This window comes from Nyctereutes procyonoides, unplaced genomic scaffold (genome assembly GCF_905146905.1).
Source record: "Nyctereutes procyonoides isolate TBG_1078 unplaced genomic scaffold, NYPRO_anot_genome, whole genome shotgun sequence".
NCBI classification, from domain to species: Eukaryota; Metazoa; Chordata; class Mammalia; order Carnivora; family Canidae; genus Nyctereutes; species Nyctereutes procyonoides.
This window is the reverse complement of record NW_026575146.1, coordinates 6,396,476-6,417,629: the sequence shown is the minus strand read 5'-3', so window position 1 is coordinate 6,417,629 and position 21,154 is coordinate 6,396,476. Positions and strand designations below refer to the sequence as shown.

General features: G+C 35.4%; 1 protein-coding gene across 3 annotated transcripts in view; it reads right to left on the bottom strand.

Moving 5' to 3' along the window:
• Nucleotides 1-21,154, bottom strand: part of TAB2 (TGF-beta activated kinase 1 (MAP3K7) binding protein 2) — a 91,282-nt gene that overhangs the window by 6,957 nt on the left and 63,171 nt on the right. For all 3 annotated transcript variants that reach the window (XM_055310099.1, XM_055310101.1, XM_055310100.1), the window contains 3 exons: nucleotides 5,386-5,546; nucleotides 5,099-5,192; nucleotides 3,723-3,803 (listed from right to left, as the gene is read on the bottom strand). In XM_055310099.1, the coding sequence (XP_055166074.1) occupies nucleotides 3,723-3,803; nucleotides 5,099-5,192; nucleotides 5,386-5,546 (336 nt within the window). The remainder of the gene's footprint in view (nucleotides 1-3,722; nucleotides 3,804-5,098; nucleotides 5,193-5,385; nucleotides 5,547-21,154) is intronic.

Below are 21,154 nucleotides of genomic sequence, written 5' to 3'. Positions count from 1 at the left end.
GAAGCCATCTGCTCCTGGACTTTTGTTTGTTGAGAGTTTTTTGATTCCAGATCTGATTTCGTTATTAGTAATAGGTCGGTTCGTATTTTCTGTTTCTTCAGTCCTGGAATAGTGCAAATTTATTTCTAGGAATTTATCCATTTCTTCAAGGTTGCTGAAATCTTGGCTTGAAATTTTTCATAGTAATCCCTTATAATCCTTTGTATTTCTGTGATGTTGGTTGTTACTTCTCTTTCATTTCTGTTTTATACACTCTCCTTTTTTCCTGATGTGTCTGATTAAAGGTTTATCAGTTTGCTTATGTTTTCAAAGAACTAGATCTTGGTTTCATTGATCTTTTCCATTTTTCTTAGACTCCATTTTATTTATTTCTGCTCTGATCTTTATTATTTCCTTCCTTCTACTAACTTTGGGCTTCTAGTTTCATACATAGCATTGTGGTTGGAAAGATGCTTGACATGATTTTGGTGTTTTTAAATTCACTGAGACTTGTTTTGTGGCCTAATGTAATCTATCCTGGAGAATGTTCCATGCATACTTGACCATATGTATTCTGCTGGTTTTGGATGAAATATTCTCTATTTGTTAAGTCCATGTGCTCTAATGTTTGCTTTCACCTGGGAAATTTTTTCATTTCATTATTTTATTTCTAGTTATGGTTTTTTCTTATCCCTTTAACTTTTCTTATTATGCTGGATTAGTGGTGATGAGCTCTAACTTTCGTTTGGAAAACTCTAGCTCTTCAATTCTAAATGATAATCTTGTGGAGTAGTAGTCTTGGTTGCAGGTTTTTTTCCTTTCAGCACTTTGACTATATCATGCTACTTCCTTCTGGCTTCAGAGTTTCTGTAGCAAAATCAGCTGACAGTCTCATGGGATTTTTCCTTATATATAACTAGTTCCTGTTCTTTTACTGCTTTAAGATTCTCTATCTTTAATCTTTGACATCTTAATTATGTGTCTTGGTGTGGACCTCTTTGGGTTCATCTTATTTGGGACTCTCTGTGCTTCCTGAACCTGGATATCTATTTTCTTCCCTAGGTTAGGAACACTTTCAACTCTTTTAAATAAGTTTTCTGCCTTTCTCTCGCTCTCCTCCATCTGGGACCTCTATAATATGAATGTCTCTATTCTTGATGTCCCAGAGGTCCCTTAATCTATCCTCATTTCTTAATGTTCTTTTTTCTTTTTGCTCATTTCTTAATATTCTTTTTTCTTTTGCTTGGGTGCTTTCCATTACCCTGGCTCCAGATGGTTTATCTGTTCTGCATCCTCTAACCTTATTTCCTCTAGTGTATTTTTCATTTCACTAATTGTATTCTTCAACTCTTAATAATATTTTGTATCTCTTTGTTAAAGTTCTCACTGAACTCATCCACTCTTCTCTCAAATTTGATGAGCATCTTTATGACCATTACTTTTAATTCTTTATCAAGTAGATTGTTTATTTCTGTTTCATTTAGTTCCTTTTCTTTCTTTTTTTTTTTTTTTTTTTTGGTTTGGAACACATTCCTGTCTCATTTTGTTTGACTTTCTGTGTTTGTTTCTATGAATTAGGCAACATAGCTACCTTTCCCAGTCATGAAGGAGAAGCTCTGTGTAGGAATGTCCCTGTATAGACCACGTGTGCCTGGCAGCTTTGGCTGGCTTGTTGGAGCTATAGCAAGTATGAATGAAGTCTTAGAGTACTCCATGCAGGAATGCCCTGGTAGGATGGCTGGAGCTGTAGTGGGTGCAGGCTGAGGGAGTACTAGTGTGCACTGAACTGCTAGCCACCTTAGTGGGATAGCTAGAGCTCAGGTGGGCACAAGGACAGGGGGGCTATTCTGGAAAAATGGCTGGAGCTTGTGTGGGAAGAGGTCCAAGTTTTGCTGAGAGGGCAGGGTGGCTAGAGTGGCTAGACTCTGCTGCCGTGTGTGCTATCAAGGTGGTGGGAGAAGGTAAACATGGTGCTTGCCTGCACTTCAGACCCTAGAGAGAGTTCCAGCAGTTCTCCCATTTGTCAGATACTTGGTAAATGGGTTGTATTCACTTATATTCTAGTTGCCCTTAATTTTATTTCTTTAAAGCAGCTTTTTATTTATTTTATAGAGATTGAAAGACCACAAGCAGGGCGGGGGTAGGGGCAGAGGAAGAAGCAGATTCTGCACCAAGCAGGGAGCCTGATCCAGGGCTCAACACCAGGACCCCAGGGCCACGACTGAGCTGAAGGCAGACGCTTAACCGACTGAGCCATCCAGGAACTCCTCTAGCTACCCTTTATAGTTTTTTAGGGGGCCAAGGTGGGCAAATTGGTGCATGGGTCCCTCAAATGCTCTCTCTCTCCACTGAGTTCACAGAGGGGGTGGGGTTCCCATGGTTACTGTGTCTATTTCTCCTAATCTCTATATGGTCCTTCTATCCTTTGTTGTGAAGAAGCTGTTAAATCAGACCACAGTTCTTCAAAGGAACTGCTCTTTACATAGGTGTAGATATGGTATATCTTTGAGAAGAGGTGGGTTCAGGATCTTTCTATGACACTATCTTGGACCCCTCCCCCTGACATATTATAAATTTAAGGAAAAGCTTCCATCTGTACTTTTTACTGTTCTACCTTTCCTTACTTTTTATCATGAAAAATTTTAAACATATATAGAAATAGAATAGTAAAATAAATCCTCATGTTCTTATCCTGGTTCAAACTGTCAAGACTAATCTTATTTTATTATTTTCCACCTACCCTCCATCTATATTCTCTCCTATACTCAACACATAAGTACTAGATTATGTTGAAGCAAAACAGGAATCCTTTTATAAGAAAAACTAGTTTTTGAGAATGAAAAAATTATATTAAAGCAACTCATTCAAAATCTGGAAATACTTTGCTTACTTTAAGGAGCTAGGGTATGCCACTATTTTCTTTATTCCTTTATTCAATTAATATCCAAACAGCATCCAGTATTTTAACCACTACTTACTGTGACAAATGCCCTATTATCACTTTTGCTCTTCTGTAGTAATCATTCATTGCATTCCAGCTAACTACATTTAGAAATATTAAAAAACCAAAAACCAAAAAACCCATGAAGATACAGCAAGTCCTAATCAAATTATGTTTTGTTTTTTTTTTTAAAAAAAGAGGGAATAGAGAGAATAGGATACCTGGTGAGAATGTGAAAAGCCTTGTAACAAACCAAAGAGCTAGTAACATCCTTATTCTTCTTTGTTCTCATTTCTCTCTATACTTTAATTCCTTGAGTAAAAAAATCCACACCTTAGAGTTTTGTATGCATACAAAAGTACCAATGGTGTAAAATGATAGGTAGCAATTTTTCAAAAATGATTCATTTGAATTCAGAGTATTTTGATTATACAGAATCATGCATAAGCAGAATACTCATGAAAAATAAACTTCCCTAAGGTGTTTTCCTCATTAGTTATCTAAAATTTTAAAGAGTACAAATTTTTGCACCTGATTATTTTATTTCCCAAGACTTGCTATTTTAGAAGTATATAATGACTCCTAAGGACATGCAATATTACTTTTAAAGAGTAATCCTTTTACTTTTGCATCCCCCCCATCGCCAGCATTTAAGTGAAAATAAACAACTATCTTCCTAATGAATTAATCCAAAAATGCCAAAGTTTGAAGCACTTCTAGAGTGGAAGGTTGCTACAAACAAAATTTTCTAAAATCTTGCTTTTCAAATGTAACGGTTTTCACACTTAATGGATACACTAACCTTTGGGTTTTGGTGGCACAGGACCTACAAATCCAATATTGTCATAAAAGTTATGAATAGCGCTGGGATTAAAATGTGGTCCTGAAATATATAAAAAGTAAATACATCAATGTTTATAGCTCAAAAATATTTAATTTTTAAAAAAGCAAGTATTTTCTTTCTTAAAAAAGATCACAGTATAAATAGAAGAAATGCTTTTCACTTATTTTGCACATCTAATCTCAAATTACATATAAGGATGTCAAAACAGCTGAGGTAGATATAATACAGTACTCATAACAGAGGTCTAAATGGTAATTGGGGTAAGAGGTCAAATTAAACTGTTAGTAAGACAATAAAAGAATTAGAACTAGACCACTGTTCTATGTGACAAGGTAAAATAACTTAAAATGTAACAATTTAAAATATAATTTCAAATGATCAGACATGGTCTTAGGCAACTACATAGCTTGGCCCCAAATAAGTATTAAAAATCTTGCACTAACTTAAAATAATAGTTCAGATGATAAAAGGAAAAAGTTCAAGAACTACAGTTGCTAGCTAGCACAGCACTAAATTCCTTTTTCTCTCCTTAAAGTTAAACTGTGGTATTTTCTATGCATGTTTCAAGATACAGGACTAACAAGTTTTAAGAGAAAATACAACATTGTCAACTTTCAGTGTGATGGATTTTCAGTACACACTCAAAAGAGTAATTAAGGACTTTTTTTTTGTTGGCTTCTTTCTCTTGTCTTTTCCACTTCATATATTTCTATTATTTCCCTAACTTCAAAACCAGATTTAAGTTATAAAATTTCCTTTTAGTTGTCTATGGAACTGAATTAAATTGTCAAGATTTTTTGCTATAAGAACCAAGTATCGCTTATCACTAATAGCTCAAGTTTTCATAATAAGCTGTTCTAAAAATGTATAAGCCATATTTTTATTCTCTTCTCTATTTTATCAATTAAGATAGTGCCATTAGGGAAGGGATGCCTTTTTACTTATGATTCTTGAAAGGTAAAATGAAAAAGGGAAACAGGAAAAAGACAGGAGTACCTATTTTTTAATTTTAATAAATACAATAATATTATAGATTCTATTAATATATAACAGCAATACTTTTGACAATACAGCCAGACATACTAATCATTGTCTTCCCTTAACACAAGACTGAAGTGAATTTGAATATAAATTTTATCAAATTACTCCTAAATCAAATACATAATTTCTTTTGGAAGGGGGGCAGGGAGAAAAACCCAATAGTTTTTTAGTACTACCTGGCTCCAAAGTCAAATCTGAGACAATATGATTGTAATTGCTAAATGTTTTCAGCTCAGGAAAAGAGTTGATAAATTAATACAATGAATTTCAGTTGAATATATACTGAACTTTACCTCGGGCTTGAAAAAGATCAATTTCTTTGGTTAAGCAGTCAATGTCAATCTGGAGTTGTCTATTACAACTTCTCAACTGCTGCATTTCTTCGAGCTGAAAAATAATTCCATGTGAGAAGGATCTACATTGAATTCTCTTATCATTAGCTAAGAAAGAGTGGAGTTTGGCAGGAAAAGATAAGGGCAAAGAAACAACTATGAATTAAAAGCATTTCTAGAAAACTTATGCCAGAATGCCTATTCTCATGTTCAAGCAGAGAGGTCACAAGAGTTGCAGAAAGACTTACTGAAGGTATTTGGGATATGGAATTTGATCTTTTCAGGCGCCTTCTAGTTAGATTATTTTCCATCTCGTTGACCTCAGATTTTAGTTTATCCAGCTTTTTCTTTTGAATCTCGAGTTCTCTTTGAAGCCGTTCCATTCTGGCCTTCTGGTGTACCAACAGAGCTGCAATACATATTAGTGAACATGAGGACCCACCCACTTTTAGTCAATTAACCTTGAAGCAGCCTTGGGAAAACAAAACAAGTGAATATTTCTGTGACAAATAAGAGTATGCCAAGATACCTTAAGATATTCTGAGTTTAAATGCTTGAAATCTCAAAATTTTTAACTTGAAAATTATTTCAATTATTTAAGCAAATCCTACTTGTTTAAATTTTTAAATTTAAATTGTCAACATAGAGTTTAACACCCAGTGCTCATCTCATCCTGTGCCCTCCTTACTGCCCATCACCCAGTTACCCTATCCCTCCACCCACTTCCTCTTCTGCAACCCTTTGTTTGTTTCCCAGAATTAGGAGTCTCTCATGGTTTGTCTTCCTTTCTAAATTTTCCCCACTCAGTCCTTCCCTCACCTTCACTATTTCTTATAGTCCACATACGAGTGAAAAAGCGTTTGGATAAATCCACTTTATGGATGACGACAGTATTTTTAGCCTGTTACTTCTCTAAAGGCTCCACTAACTACCATTTAATTCATACTTTGACCCTTTGAAAGGATAAGACCTTCTCACTCCAAGAAGCCTGACATGTTTGGACTCTGCATAAGGTATTCTCGTATGAACACCTTATGGACATTTTAAAAGGGTATGTGGGTTAAGCTAAGTCCATTTTGATGTAAGCAACAAATAAAACAGATTTCAATCCAGATGAATGTTAACATTGTCAAATTTTTTTTAAGAGAGAGAGCTGTGCATATGAACAGGGGTGGGGTGGGGAGAGGGGCAAAGGGAGAGAGAGCCCTCAGTACAGAGCCCGATGTAGGTCTCAATCCCAAGACCCCAAGATCATGATCCTAACCAAAATTAAGAGCTGGATGCTTAACCAACTGAGCCATGCGGTGCTCCAAATTGTTAAATGTTAGTAATTAAATTGTTCAAATCACAAAACAAAAATGATACTACTAAGAGAAATCACTTATATTTTGTATTTTTTTTTTTTAAGAGAGAAAGAAAAAGAGAGTATGAGCAAGCACAGGGTAGGGAAGGGCAGAGGCAAGGGAGAGGGAGCACAACATGGGGCTCAATCTCATGACCCTTGAGGATCATGATCTGAGCTAAAATCAACAGTCATGTGCTTAACCTACTGAGCCACCCAGGTGCCCCTATTGTTCAAAAAAAATTTTTTTTTTAAAGATTTTATTTATTTATTCATGAGAGACACAGACAGAGAGATAGGCAGAGGCACAGGCAGAGGGAGAAGCAGGCTCCATGCAGGGAGCCTGACATGGGACTTGATCCTGGGTCTCCAGGATCAGGCGCTGGGCTGAAGACGGCGCTAAACCGTTGAGCCACCTGGGCTGCCCTGTCCAAAGATTTTTAAACAAAGAAATTATGCGGGTAGCGTGGGTGGCTCAGGGGTTTAGCGCCACCTTCAGCCCAGGGCCTGATCCTGGAAACCTGAGATTGAGTCCCACGTCGGGCTCCCTGCATGGAACCTGCTTCTCCCTCTGCCTGTGTCTCTGCCTCTCTCTCTCTCTCTCTCTCTCATGAATAAATAAATATTTTAAAAAAGAAAGAAATTATGCAATCAGTCTTGTAGCATGAATGATAAAGTGCTTGGGAAATCTTATTAAGCCATAAAAATCAGTGTATGTTCTTGTGATTAGTCCTTGGACAATGTAGGCCTCATTTTTTTAGGATACTGGACTGGGAAGTTCAGATACCTGTATCTATTTCTATAAAAAGTCAGCTTGCAATGATTCTACCATGAGAAAACGGGCAGATTTAGAAAAGTACAATTAATAACCTTTTAAAATGAAAACTAGTTATTAAAACGAAGAAATCAAGTAGAGTGAACAGATTAGGTTAATGCTGAACAACTAACTGTCTTCAACTAATCTCAAATTTCCATGAATCTCAAAAATAAGAAAAAAACTCTGGCATATTAAAGTATATTCGGGCTATTCAATTTAGTAGTACGTTCTAGATCAGAATTAGGATGTGGAGGAGGAGAGGCTGTTAGGCTCAAGTACTTCAAAATTAACCTTAAGTAGTAGATAATTTTTTCCCAACAGAATCTGACACTGTTATAATCTACAAATGCTTCTCTTTGTAATTCTTTGTTATTGGAAGAAATAAATACTAGGGCGTTACATTTCAAGTTTTAAAAACCATGGCTGATTCTTTTTGATAAACGATAAAAGCTTTCTCCTATTTTAAGATATATTCTGTGACTGCAGGGAGATGTTTTTGGAGATATACATGTTCCTGGTTGAAAATTGCTGTACGTTTGTTACTTCCCTATCAAACTTGTTTTGTCAAAGTTATATCAATTTGGCTTATTTATTTAAACTGCAGTTTTATCCTGTAAAATATAAGAATTCTACATTAGGGTTTGTTCATTACTCTAAAAGAAGATGAGGATGTGGGTTGTTATTTTTTGATGGGACAAAAAGAAGAAAAGATGGAGGCAGGACTGCAGTAAGAATAAAGGACAAGGCAAAAGAAAAAGAAATAATATACTTATCTTCATTTCTAAACTCCATCTACCAACAATGTCTCTCAAGTGGCATTAGTTAGAAGTTTGTTCAAATTAGTGATTATTTTATTTAAAAGTAGCATTCCTTAAAATTAATGAAGATTTTCTCCCTAATGACTAAATCCTTCAATAGTCTCTAATGACTAAATGGTGGTTTATATACATGAGATTATAAAACAAGATATACATTTGTGGTATTATTCAATATTATATATGAAGCAGGGATGAGATCAGATTTCCTGAAAAACTGAAACCCAGCTTATATCACATTTGGGGGATCAGAATTTATATTATAAGGGCAGAAAGAGAACCTCACGGTGTATTATGACAATTATCTCCAGGATAGTGATTTTCCTGGAATGTTTGGCAGAAGCAAATGCAAAGTGCTCTGGCAACTCACTTCCACTACCAAGGAGCTATTACTATGGGAATCCGTAAGGAAAAATCCTCAACGAAGAGAAGCTCTCAATAGAAAAGTTATGACCAAACAAGAAAATGATCTACCATGAGAATCAATGCCCAGAAAGAGCTCTCTAAACTTAAAGATTATAAGATAGCCTGAAAGAAGCTGTGGAAAAGTCTAAGATGACTACAGTGATAACAGAGTAAGTAATAATGTAACAAAAGATACCATGAATAAAAGAATAGATAGATTTGGAAAAGTACCATAAAAACAGCAATCTCTTTGACCTTGGCCATAGCAACTTCTCACTAGACACATCACTGGAGGCAACAGAAACTAAAGCAAAAATGAACTACTAGGGCTTCATCAAGATAAGCTTCTACACAGTGAAAGAAACAATCAACAAAACTAAAAGGTAGTCTACGGAAATTTGTAAATGACGTATCTGATAAAGGATTAGTATCCAAAATCTATGAAAAAGTTATAAAACTCAACACCCAAAAAACAAATAATCCATCTAGTTAAGAAATGGGCAGGAGACATGAATAGACATTCTTTCAAAGAAGACATCCAGATAGCTAATAGACACATGAAAGATGATCAACATCACTTGGCATCAGGGAAATACAAATCAAAATCACAATGAAATACCACCTCACACCCATCAGAATGGCTAAAATTAACAACAAAGAAAACAACAGATATTGGAGAGGATGCAAAGAATGGGGAACCGTCTCACACTGTTGGTGGGAATGCAAAATGGTGGAGTTACTCTAAAAGACAGAATGGAGGTTCCTCAGAAAGGTAAAAATAGAACTATCCTCCAATCCAGCAAGTTGCACCACTAGGTATTTACCCAAAGGATACAAAAATACAGATTTGAAGGGGTATGCTGATGTTTATGGCAGCAGTATCAACAATAGCCAACTATGAAAAGAGCTCAAGTGTCCATCAACTGATGAATGAATAAAGAAGCTGTGGCATGTGTGTGTGTGTGTAATGGAATACTACTCAGCCATCAAAAAGAATGAAATCTTGCCATTTGCAACGATGTGGATGGAGCAATAGTGGGTATACTAAAGCAAAATAAGTCAGAGAAAGACAAATACTGTATTTCACTTATATGTGGAATTTAGGAAACAAAACAGATGAACATATGGGAAGGGGAAAAAAGAGAAAGAGGGTAGCAAACCATAAGAGACTCTTAACAAAGAACAAACTGAGGGTTGATGGAGGGAGTTAGGTAAGGATGGGCAAGATGGGTGATGGGCATTAAAGAGGGCACTTGTTGTTGATGAACACTGGGTGTTGTATGTAAGTGATGTATCCATAAATTCTACTCCTGAAACCAATATTACACTATATGCTAAACTAGAATTTAAATAAAAATTTGGGGTGGGGGGCAGCCCGGGTGGTTCAGTGGTTTAGCACCGCCTTCAGCCCAGGTGTGATCCTGGAGACCCGGGATCGAGTCCCATGTTGGGCTCCCCACATGGAGCCTGCTTCTCTCTGCCTGTGTCTCTGCCTCTCTCTATCTCTCATAAATAAATAAAATCTTAAAAAAAAAAATGGGGGGGGGGAGGAAAAGTATCATAAACAACCCTAGAAATGAAAAATGGTCATTGAAAAGAAAAAGTCAAATAGATTAAACAGCAGATTAGACATGGTTAAAGACATGGTTAATGACCTAGAAGATAAATCTAAGATCTTTCCCCAGAACACACAGAGATAAAGTGACAATAGACATGAAAGGGATTAAAAAAAATCTCATATAAATCTACAAAGGAGTTCCAGAAGGTGACAACAGCAAGAACGGAGGAGTGGCAAAATTTGAAGAGATGCTTGCTGAAAATTTTCCAAAACTAAAGAAAAGAAATAACAGATTCCAGAAGATAATGGCAAAATCTGATCATCTAACTAGGTTATCAGAGCATGGATAAATAAATACATTTTTAGATAACGTTTAGGGGAATTTATTGACTACAGACTGCTGCTGAAAGAACTACTAATGATGTTTTTTGATAAAAAGGAAATTATTACAAAAGGAAAGAAGAGATGAATAAACCCAAATAAAGTTCTAACTCTATAACTAAGGAGAAAGACCATGGCAGTGGGTGGGGTGGCATAAATTGCTTAGAAAAAAGTAAAACATTGCCAAATAATGAGAAATTGGAAATAGGAAGACTAGAGAAGCATTCTAAGGTCTTAGATGTATTTAGGAAGAACACTCTCAAATGTTGCTAAACCAAATATGCATATTAGGAGTGCCTGACCGGCGCAGTCAGTCAATAGAAACTGTGACTCTCGATCTTGGGGTCATGAGTTCACACCCCCATGTTGGGCATGGAGCCTACTTAAAACATAACTATAAAAAACAAAACTGTATACACACACACACATATACATACAGACATGTTAAATATTTAGGGATCACTACTATAAGAAGCTAAATAGAATGTAGTTTCTAAATTAAAAGACCAAACAAAAGGAGAAATAATGGAGATCTGATTAAACTTAGATGGCAGGAAAGGGGGAAAAAGGGGAAAGAAATAAAAAATAAAAAATTGTGACAAGAATAATTCCAAATATATCAGTAAGCACAACTACAATTAAATGTAGTTTAGATACAAGAGATCAGCACACTAGATTTCTAAAATTTAGCTATATGCTGTTCTTAAGAAGCACATTTAAAACCATTCACTCACACATTCTTTTAATATATTGAGAGCTTACTTGTGAAATCAATGAATAGGCACAAATCCCTGCCCTTGTGGAGCTTGTATTATAGAGGTAGGGTGGTGGTGGTGGTGGTGTGCCAGAACAAGGCTCTAAACAAGTGGTCAACAAACTATGGACCACTGGACAATATGGCCCATTGCCTGTTCTGTGAAAAAAGTTTTACTGGAGTACAGCCAAGCTCACGTTTACTTATTGCCTGTGGTTGCTTTGTATTACAGCAGCAGAATTGAACAGTTGTGACAGAAACTGCATAGCTTGTAAAATCATATAGTTTACCATTTGGCCCTTTATCAAATCATGTGGAGACTTGATCATATTAGGACATTTGAATAAAAGGGGACCCATCACAGCACAGAAAGGTCAGGAGTAAAAGGATTAAAGTAAAATAAATATTTTGTATTTTGGGTACCACTCTAAGAGACACAAAGTAAGAGCAACCAATTGCTGGGTATATTCGAAGACTGTGGTATGTGAAAGGCAACATGAAAACCTGAAGCCAGCTCCACTCTTGACTAAACTGACTCAACCCTTTACACTAATAACCTGCAGAAAAGAAAGGTGTTTTTGTTTCTGGGTTCAAATACTACTTATCCCAGTCTCTTCTGGTTTTTTTCCCCCCCACACACAATATTTGGCATTCAACAAAAAATTACGAGATACACAGAAAAGCAAGAGAAAAATCCAACTGATCACCAAGAGATAAGGCAATCAATAGAACCATACTAAAAGATGACCAAGATGCTAGAATTACCTGACAGGGATTTTAAAAATAACTAAGATTAATTTTAAAGGCTCTAGTTAAAACGGGGCACAAGAGTCAGGAACAAAAAGATAATCTGAGATATGGAAATTATATAAAAAAAAAGTCAAATGCTAGAAATTAACTATGGCATCAGATATAAAGAATTCCTTCAACAGGTTACCAGCACACCGGATACAGAAGAATCAGTGAACTTGAAAGACAGAAATTACTCAAACACAAAGAAAAAAGTAGAAAAAAGAACAAAGCATCCAAGAGATGCAGGAAATATCAAACAGTTTAAATATACTTGTAATCAGTGAAAAGTCAGTCAGAAGAAATATTTGAAGAAAAAATGGGCAAATATTTTCCAAAATTAATTAAAGACCATAAATCATAGATAGAGAAGCCCAGAGATCTCCAAGTAGTATTAAAACAAAACAAACCAGACCAACTATAGTCAAACTACTGAAAACCAAAAATACTGAGAAAATCTTCAAGGCCACCAGAGAAGTGTTTTTTTTCCTTTTTCCTTTTTTAAAAATTTATTTATTTACTGGAGAGAGCTGAAGAGAGTGTGTGAGTGAGGGTAGGGGCGGAGGGAGAGGGGAGACAGAATCCTCAAGCAGACTCTCTGCTGAGTGCAGAGCCCAACAGGGAGCTGAATCCCAGGACCCGGAGATCATGACCTGAGCTGAAATCAAAAGCCAGCCACACAATGGACTGAGCTACCAGGTACCTCTACAAGAGAAGTTTTGAAAGTGATAATACCAAGCAAATATAAAATCAAAATAAAGCAAGTGTAGTAATATTCATTTCAGATAGGGAAAAATATGTTATGAAATAAAGAGGGTTCTTTACTTAATGATGGCGGGGGGGGGGAGGCTAAGCATCGAACTTTAATTCTGTTTGGAAAACCATAGAAATAGTTCAAATTTTCCAACCAATGTATCTCAGAACACACATTCTGGGACAGGGGCTACACACTCTCTCTGTCACAATAGCTCCATTAGTAATCCCTAATACGGTATTTTTAATGTTTCTATCAAAATAGGAAAGTATACCACAGAGTTGAGAGCTACACAGAAGACCAACATTAGTAGGAGATACCCTTTAACAACAGGCAGAAATTTGATTAAAAAAAGACTTAGGTGAAATGAAGGAGCCAGAGTTGCTGAGATTGTGGAGATATTTTGAAGTTAGAGAGTAAATTCTTCAGAACGTTTCTGAAGCCGAAAAAATATACATCCCCGGGATTCACAAAGAAAGGAGTTTTTGCAATGGCTAAAAACATGGCTTGCCTTTGCAAAAAATGGCAAGATATACCCTATGATTAGACTGAAGCCCTAAAGTAAAATACTGTGAATCCATGTTCTCAGAATTTATGAGAGGTTTCTTTCCAGTGAAAACAAAATCTTAGAGAAGAGTTACAATGACTGTATTACTTAGAAATGACAAATGTAGTTTATGGACTATTCAGGATCTCTTAAGTATGTCTGTTGATTATAAACAGAATAAAAAGTGCTCTGAAGATAGTAGGAAAGAGATATGACCCTCTATTTCTCAGCAATTCTTTCTTCTAAGTGCCTGGATTTTTATGTGTCTAGTTAATTTTTCATATGTGGCTTGGGATTTTTAGATAGGAATCTGAGAAAGATGAATGACAAAGAAAATAAGGTTTCAAGGCGAATCACTGAAAACTCAGCTAAAGCCAATGAACTCTTTCTCTAGTTGTGGTCTGTCTCCAATTTTAACCTTCACTGTATAAACTATTATAAAGGACATATCCATTAAGAACCATTATTAGACTCATAATGAAGAAAAGTAATTAAAATGTTCATTTATAAAATCACTTTTGCTCTGAATCAGGCTCTACTAAATGAGAAGGGCTGGGTGTTAACTTCCAGAGAAAGAAACATGACGATTACACTTCCGGGGTCCAAACAAAGCTTAGGAAGCTTAGAAAGAGAGTCAGGCAGCCTTACAAACTGGGCTGTAGCCACAAGGTGAGGTTAGAAAATTTTACCTCTGTTATAAGAAATTACTTTGAAAAGGATTTGAGAAACCTGAGACTGGCTTTTGGGTTTTGTTTCTTTGTTTTGACATGTGAAGAAAATGTTACAAACAAGATCACATCAACCACACATACAGATGATTTGGGCTCACATGCTATCTAGTAATATGTACTTATATGGGAGGAGGGGTGATTTGTAACACAGACTTTAGTGGGTAAGCTAAAGGAAAAATTCTCTCTCCTTTCTTGTCATTTATTTATATATAGACTAATATGGACTTAATAAGCCAAACTATGGGGGATCCCTGGGGGGCTCAGCAGTTTAGCGCCTGCCTTCGGCCCAGGGCGTGATCCTAGAGTCCCGAATGGAGTCCCACATCAGGCTCCCTGTATGGAGTCTGCTTCTCCCTCTGCCTCTCTTTCTCTGTGTCTCTCATGATAAATAAATAAAATCTTAAAAAAAAAAAAAAAAAGCCAAGCTTTGAAGAATCAATTATACTAGCCAGGACTTTCATTTAAAGATGACTAAACAATACATAATCTTCTACCTCCTGAAACCCCAAGAAAATGGCAGAGGAATAAGACAGTACAATCCAATAATAAACAAGAAAAAGAAGGCAATTAATGGACAAGAGATTTCAAGACATTTTTGGAAGACTGAAAGCAGATGGAATAGCAGCCTAATGAAGGAGGGTAGGGAAAGCTATAATTTCAAAGACAAGGAGGGCACTGCTGACAAAGCAGCAGCTAATTTGCACTGCAGAAACCCAAAGAAGTTTCAGACTGGAGAATGCACGTGAGGACAGGCAGTGGAAGTAAGTAAAGAATGGGCCAGAAAACAGGGCCTTAATTGGTATCTGTTTATGGAACAGTCAACCTTACCCTATCTTGTAGGGTAAGTAGCTGCATGTTTATTTGTAAGGCCCCGCAATACACATTTCTCAAGCTAGTCCCCATATACAAATGCCAGGTCATGATCGCAGAGTGTTCTCTTCTCTAGCTGGGGCTCCTCACTTATTCCTCGCAAAGTCTCTCAAGTGACAAGTCTCTTGTTATTACACAAGGTTTCCATTTAGCTTTCACAGTCCTTAAACCAATAGCCATGGCTCACCATGTATTGCAATAACTTCAGACATGTGAAAGATCTAGATAAAGAGAAAGACTAAACCCAGATTAAGCAGAGATAACTCAGGAGATAGACAAAAACTTAATTAGCATCATTAAGAGATCTGAGATATTCATACATACATCCATAAAACAATCTGCTATGAGAAAGGAATTAGAGAACTAGCTCTTAGAAATGAAAAACATCATTGCTGAAATGAAAATTTCATACATAGGTTAGAACACAAATTAAGGAAATCTACTGAATTATAGAATAGACCAGAAAGATAAGGAGGTAGAATATTTGAGGATATAATGATGAGAAGTAGAAAAATGGTCTTGGCTGCCAAATAGCTGAACAAGAGACGTTCTAGAAAGAGACAATGGACAAGCTAGGAATCAGGAGGGGATTTGCAGAACTAAAGCGAGACACCAGCCTTTAAACTGAAGGAATTCAATGAATGTGGAACAAAGATGATTTAAAGAAAAACCTAAACCTAGACACATTGTGTTTATACACAGAAGACAGAAAATATAACATATATTATAAAATATATATAAAAGTATATATATACAAGTATGTATACCTTGATAAAATTAAAATATCCAGTCATATATGAGTAAACTATAACAAGGCATTGATAAAGACTGTGCTATACTTTTATTTGTGATATTTGCATTATAACAATATTTCATTCAGCCAAAACCACATTAATTAAATTTTTATTATTCTGGAATCCAAGTCTATTGGTTTGTTTTAAAAAAACAAAGGCTCCTTGCCCAGCGTGGAACCCAAAGTGGGGCTGGGACTCACAACCGTGAGATGAAGACCTGGGCTGAAGAGTCAGATGCTTCACCAACTGAACCACCCAGGTGACCCCAAGACAATTTTAATAGTAAAGGAGCTTAAGTTAGTTTCTGTACTACCTGTTCAAAGGGCATTAAATAAATTAACATCATGAGAAAAGTGTGAAGGAAGCAAAGTTAAACTATTTCAAGAACTTATGTATTATTACTTTGTATTTATAGATTGGTATTTCACTAAAGGAGAAACTTTATTAGATGAGTTCATTTCATTTTACACTGGAAAAATTCTGCATTTTCTATTTTCCATGATCAAGTACATCTCTCAACTAAACCTCAAGCTTCTTGACAGTAAACACTGAATTCAATTTTGTACCCACTGAGTATCTATTATTAAACCCTGACAATTGTAGGCACTTGATAAATACCTATTAAATGAAAAATAATGACAACAATTTGACTTTTAATGAATGATAGAGTAAAATACTAATTTTAGGTCCAAGAAATAGAAATATTGATAAAACAAAAACGTGACATTTTAGAGTCTCCTTGAATGTTCAGTTTTAGTATTTATCACTTAGCACAACAGAATAGTTTGAAATATGGTAAGACTTTTAGATTGCTCACAATGCAGAAAGGTGGCTTTTTAAAAATATGCGGGTTCTACCAAGAAAATAACTGATGTATTTAACATCTTAATCACACACTGACTTTGTTTTCTAAACCTAACTACTTTACTTTGAAATACACATGCAAGGAAGACTGACAACAGTCAGTACCTTTTAAATCCTCTTTTCTAAAATTACATTTTAGAAATAAAGAAACAAAACAGAGGATCATAGGGGAAGAGAGGAAAAAAATAAAACAAGATGAAATCAGAGGGGGAGACAAACCGTAAGAGACTCTTAATCATAGGAATAAGGGTTGCTGGAGGGTAAGGGCGCTGGGGTAACCGGTTGATGGACTTTAAAGGAGGGCACGTGATGTGATGAGCACTGGGTGTTATAGAAGACTGAGGAATTACTGACCTCTACTTTTGAAACCAATAACACATTATATGTTAATTAACTGAATTTAAATTTTAAAAAAAGAAAAAAGAAAAAAAAACCCCACCAAAATTGCATTTTAACAAATTGCATTTAATAAATTTTAAATAATTTAAGCATGCAACTCCCTTTTGTGGTTAAAATAACTATTAGTTAATTCAAATATTTGAGCCCTTTTTATTTATTTTTTTCTTTATATTTTTCTTTATATTTATTTTATATTTATTTATATTTATTTTTTTCTAGGCATTTTTTTTAAGTAGTAGTTTTGAAAAGCTTAGTTTTTACCCAGTTTTTGTCAACTTCCAGTGAATGATGAAAACAGTTTCTTTCTCAACTTTATTTGTAATCAGAAAAACATGCTTCCAAGTTTTAGATGGTGTTAATTTTACTAATTTTAGGTATTCAACAGCCTAAATAACATCTAATTTCTCCAAAAGTTAAAAAAAAATAGTACAATGATGCAATGTACATATTAAAAGAATACCTTTGCTACTGGAAAATGTACCAAGTATTTATGGATACAAAGATCTATGGCTTATTAAAAAGAGAGAGAGAGAGAGAGAGAGAGAAATTTGGCACTGGAAATATAATAGGTACTTATTTCTAAAGTCTTTTATACTTTTGTCATAACAATTTTATATGCCTAAGTCAAGTACATGCTTACATCACTATACCTAATGAGGTAAAATGTCTGCTTCTAAAATAAATCAAGACTATTCTAGACTGTAACTGTTGAGAGTAGGGGTATCTGTTCTATGCACCAATGTATAATTATTGTCACTCAGTGATGGAATCACAAAAGATTCAAAGATGGCAATTACTCATTAAAATAAAGTATCCTGGGATCCCTGGGTGGCGCAGCGGTTTGGCGCCTGCCTTAGGCCCAGGGCGCGATCCTGGAGACCCGGGATCGAATCCCACATCGGGCTCCCGGTGCATGGAGCCTGCTTCTCTCTCTCTCTCTCTCTCTGTGACTATCATAAATAAATAAAAATTAAAAAAAAAAAAAAAAAAAAAAATAAAGTATCCTGATGTTTTCATCTACTTTGCCATTTTTTTGTTAAAGATTTTATTTATTTATTCACGAGAGATATATATATAGAGAGAGGCAGAGACACAGGCAGAGAGAGAAGCAGGGTCCATGCAGGGAGCCTGCATAGAGGCTGGATCCTGGGACTCCAGGATCACGCCCTGAGCTGAAGGCAGATACTCAACCACTGAGCCACCCAGGCATACCTACTTTGCCATTTTTAAGGACAGTGTGAAATCAGATCTTTCAACAGTGCTGCAACTAGGTCTGGATCTGGGCAATAGATATAATAAAACTATGAGGAATGATGCTAAAGTCCTGCAATTATTTTTAAGAAACAAATTATTTATACACTCATATTAAATATAGATGAGTAAGAGGCTTCTGGTAGATAAATACTTTGTTGTCCTCTATTTGTATGTAAGATTCTAAATGCAATCTTTAGCATTAAGACATACAGACACTGGCTACTATTTTTGTTTTAGAGAAAAAGAAAACCAGACCTAGAGATACCAAAGAGTCTCCAAGAAACACAAATGGATGAACCATTAAAGGAAATGGGGACTTTTATAGCTTAGAAAGGCTTATCCTTTAAAGGGGGATATGGTAGTTACTTTCAAGTTTCCGAAAGGTCACCACAGAAAAATGAGGCCAGTTCAATATGGTTTCAAAGATTATCACTACAATTTAAGAGAGGATATGTGCAAGATTTCTCTGGTCTTTTGCAATCCTGGAATGTTGTGAAGGGCTAGTTTCTAAATAAGACATAAAACTGAAAAGCCAGAAAGAAAAAAGATTGGTAAGTTTGAATATATAAAAGTAAAAAATAAATAAATAAAACAAAAAAATTTATTGACCATGTTAAAAGTAATTATGTATTAGGAAAAAAAAGACTATGTATCCTACATAAACAGGCAAGTTCACAAAATACAGCTTAAAAATACAGGAAAAGATGCTCAACCTCACTCATATTTAAAGATACAAATTTTTAAAAACCAAAACGATACATTTTCACTTACCAGAGTGATAAAGATTTTTTTTTTCAATCATTTATAGTGATGGGCAGGGGCGGGAAGGAGGAATTGAACATTCTTATAAGTGTTGCTCAAAGTGTTTCCTATTTACAGATATGAGAGAGTATAAACTGGTAGATAGAATCTCAAAATTGGCAACATGTTCTGTGGTAGTCATCCGTGTCCTTCACCAAATATTTCTGGCTTTCTGCCTTCCAGGTGTATACGGGAGAATTATGCCTCCCCATTCTCTAGGAATCAGATATAGTTAGGTTTGGCTCTGTAACTTGTTTTACTAAAGAGTAACATGTCAACGTAGAAGCTTAAGGAGTCAGTACTGATTTGTTATATTTCCTCTGTCTTGCCTGAACAATCATAGAGCTTCCCTCAACCTGGGTCCTTAAGTGAGGATGATATAGAACAGAGCCCATCACCTAATCTATAGTGGCAAGTGAGCTAGAAATAAACCTTGGTTGTTAAACACAGTTTGTTACTGAAGCATAAGGAAGCCTAAATGATATATCTATCAAAGTTAAAAATACACATATCCTTTGACACAGAAGCTTCACTCCTGGTAATGTCTTCTGCCAACATACTTGGACATGGGCATAAATATGTATGTATATGATTTTTACTGAAGCAGTTTCTAAAAACAAGACCATAAGGTCTATCAAGAAAATCCTGGTTATGGATTATGGTACAAAATACTATGCAGCCGTTTTTTAAGAAAAGAGATCTGTACCTGTTGACGTAGAATACTCTCAGAGATACAGACAAAATACTGGTAAGACAAAAGGCAAAACGCTGTATTTCATTTGTATAAAAACTTCAATTTCTAGAAGAATACAAAATGAAATATTTGTTGTCTCTGGTGAGGGGAACTTTTCACTACACATCCTTTTGTTCTGGTTGCTTTTTCTTTTTTTTTTAATCAAGTACATGTAGAAAAATATTTTAGTGCAGTTCCTATCAGAATCCCAACTGACTTTGTAGAAATTGACAAAGTGATTCTAAAATTTATATGGAACATCATAGTACTACAAATAGCCAAAATAATCTTGGAAAAAAAACAATGTAGAATTTACATGTCTCGATTCCGAAACTTACTACAAAGCAACAATAATCTAGACAGTGTAGTACTGGCATAAAGATAGACATGTAGATCAGTGAAAAGTAATTAAGAGTCCAGAAATAAACACATGGGTTTATGGTCAACTGATTTTCTATGAGGGTGCCAAGACCATTCAATGAGGAAAGAAAAGTCTTTTCAACAAATGGTGCTGGAATATCTGGATAAGCCACATGTGAAAGAATGATGTTAGACTTTTACCTCATACTATTATATAGAAATTAACTCAAAATACATCAAAGACCAACATACAAGCATTAAAACTATAAATCTCTTAGGGGAAAACATCGGAGTAAATTCTCATGACCTCTGATTTGGCAACTGATTCTTAGATATAACACCAAAAATATGAGCAATGAAAGGAGAAATGGCAAACTAAATAAGTTGGACTTCGCTAAATTAACTTCTGTGCCTCAAAGGACATTATCAAGGAAATGAAAAGATAGGGGAGTCTGGCTGGCTCAGTCAGTAGAGCCTGCAACTCCTGATCACCAGGGTTGTGAGCTTAAGCCCCACATTGGGCATAGAGTTTTTAAAATGAAAAACAAAAAAACAAAAAACAAAAAAACAAAAAAAAAAAAAAAACCAAAAAAACAAAACAAAAAACTCTCACAGAACGGGAAAAAATAATTACAAATCACGTAAGAGACTTACACTTAGAATATTCAAAAAATTCATACAACTCAGTAATAAAGCCAAATTACCCAATTTAAAAGGGGGCACAGGATATAAATAGGCATTTCTCCAAAGAAAATACAGAAATGGTTAATAAATACATGCAGTAATCCTCAAGGTCATTAGCCATCAGAGAAATGTAAATCAAAACCACAACGAGATACCACTTTATAGTTACTAGGATGGCAAGATTCAAAGTCAAATGATGGCATATACTGTTTATGATGTGGAGAAATAAAAATCCTCATATACAGCTGGTGGAAATGGAAAATGGTGCAGCCACTTTGGAAAACAGTCTGGCAGTTCCTCAATGGTTAAACAGAATTACCATATGAATCAGGAATTTCACTCCCAGTATATATTCAAGAGAAATA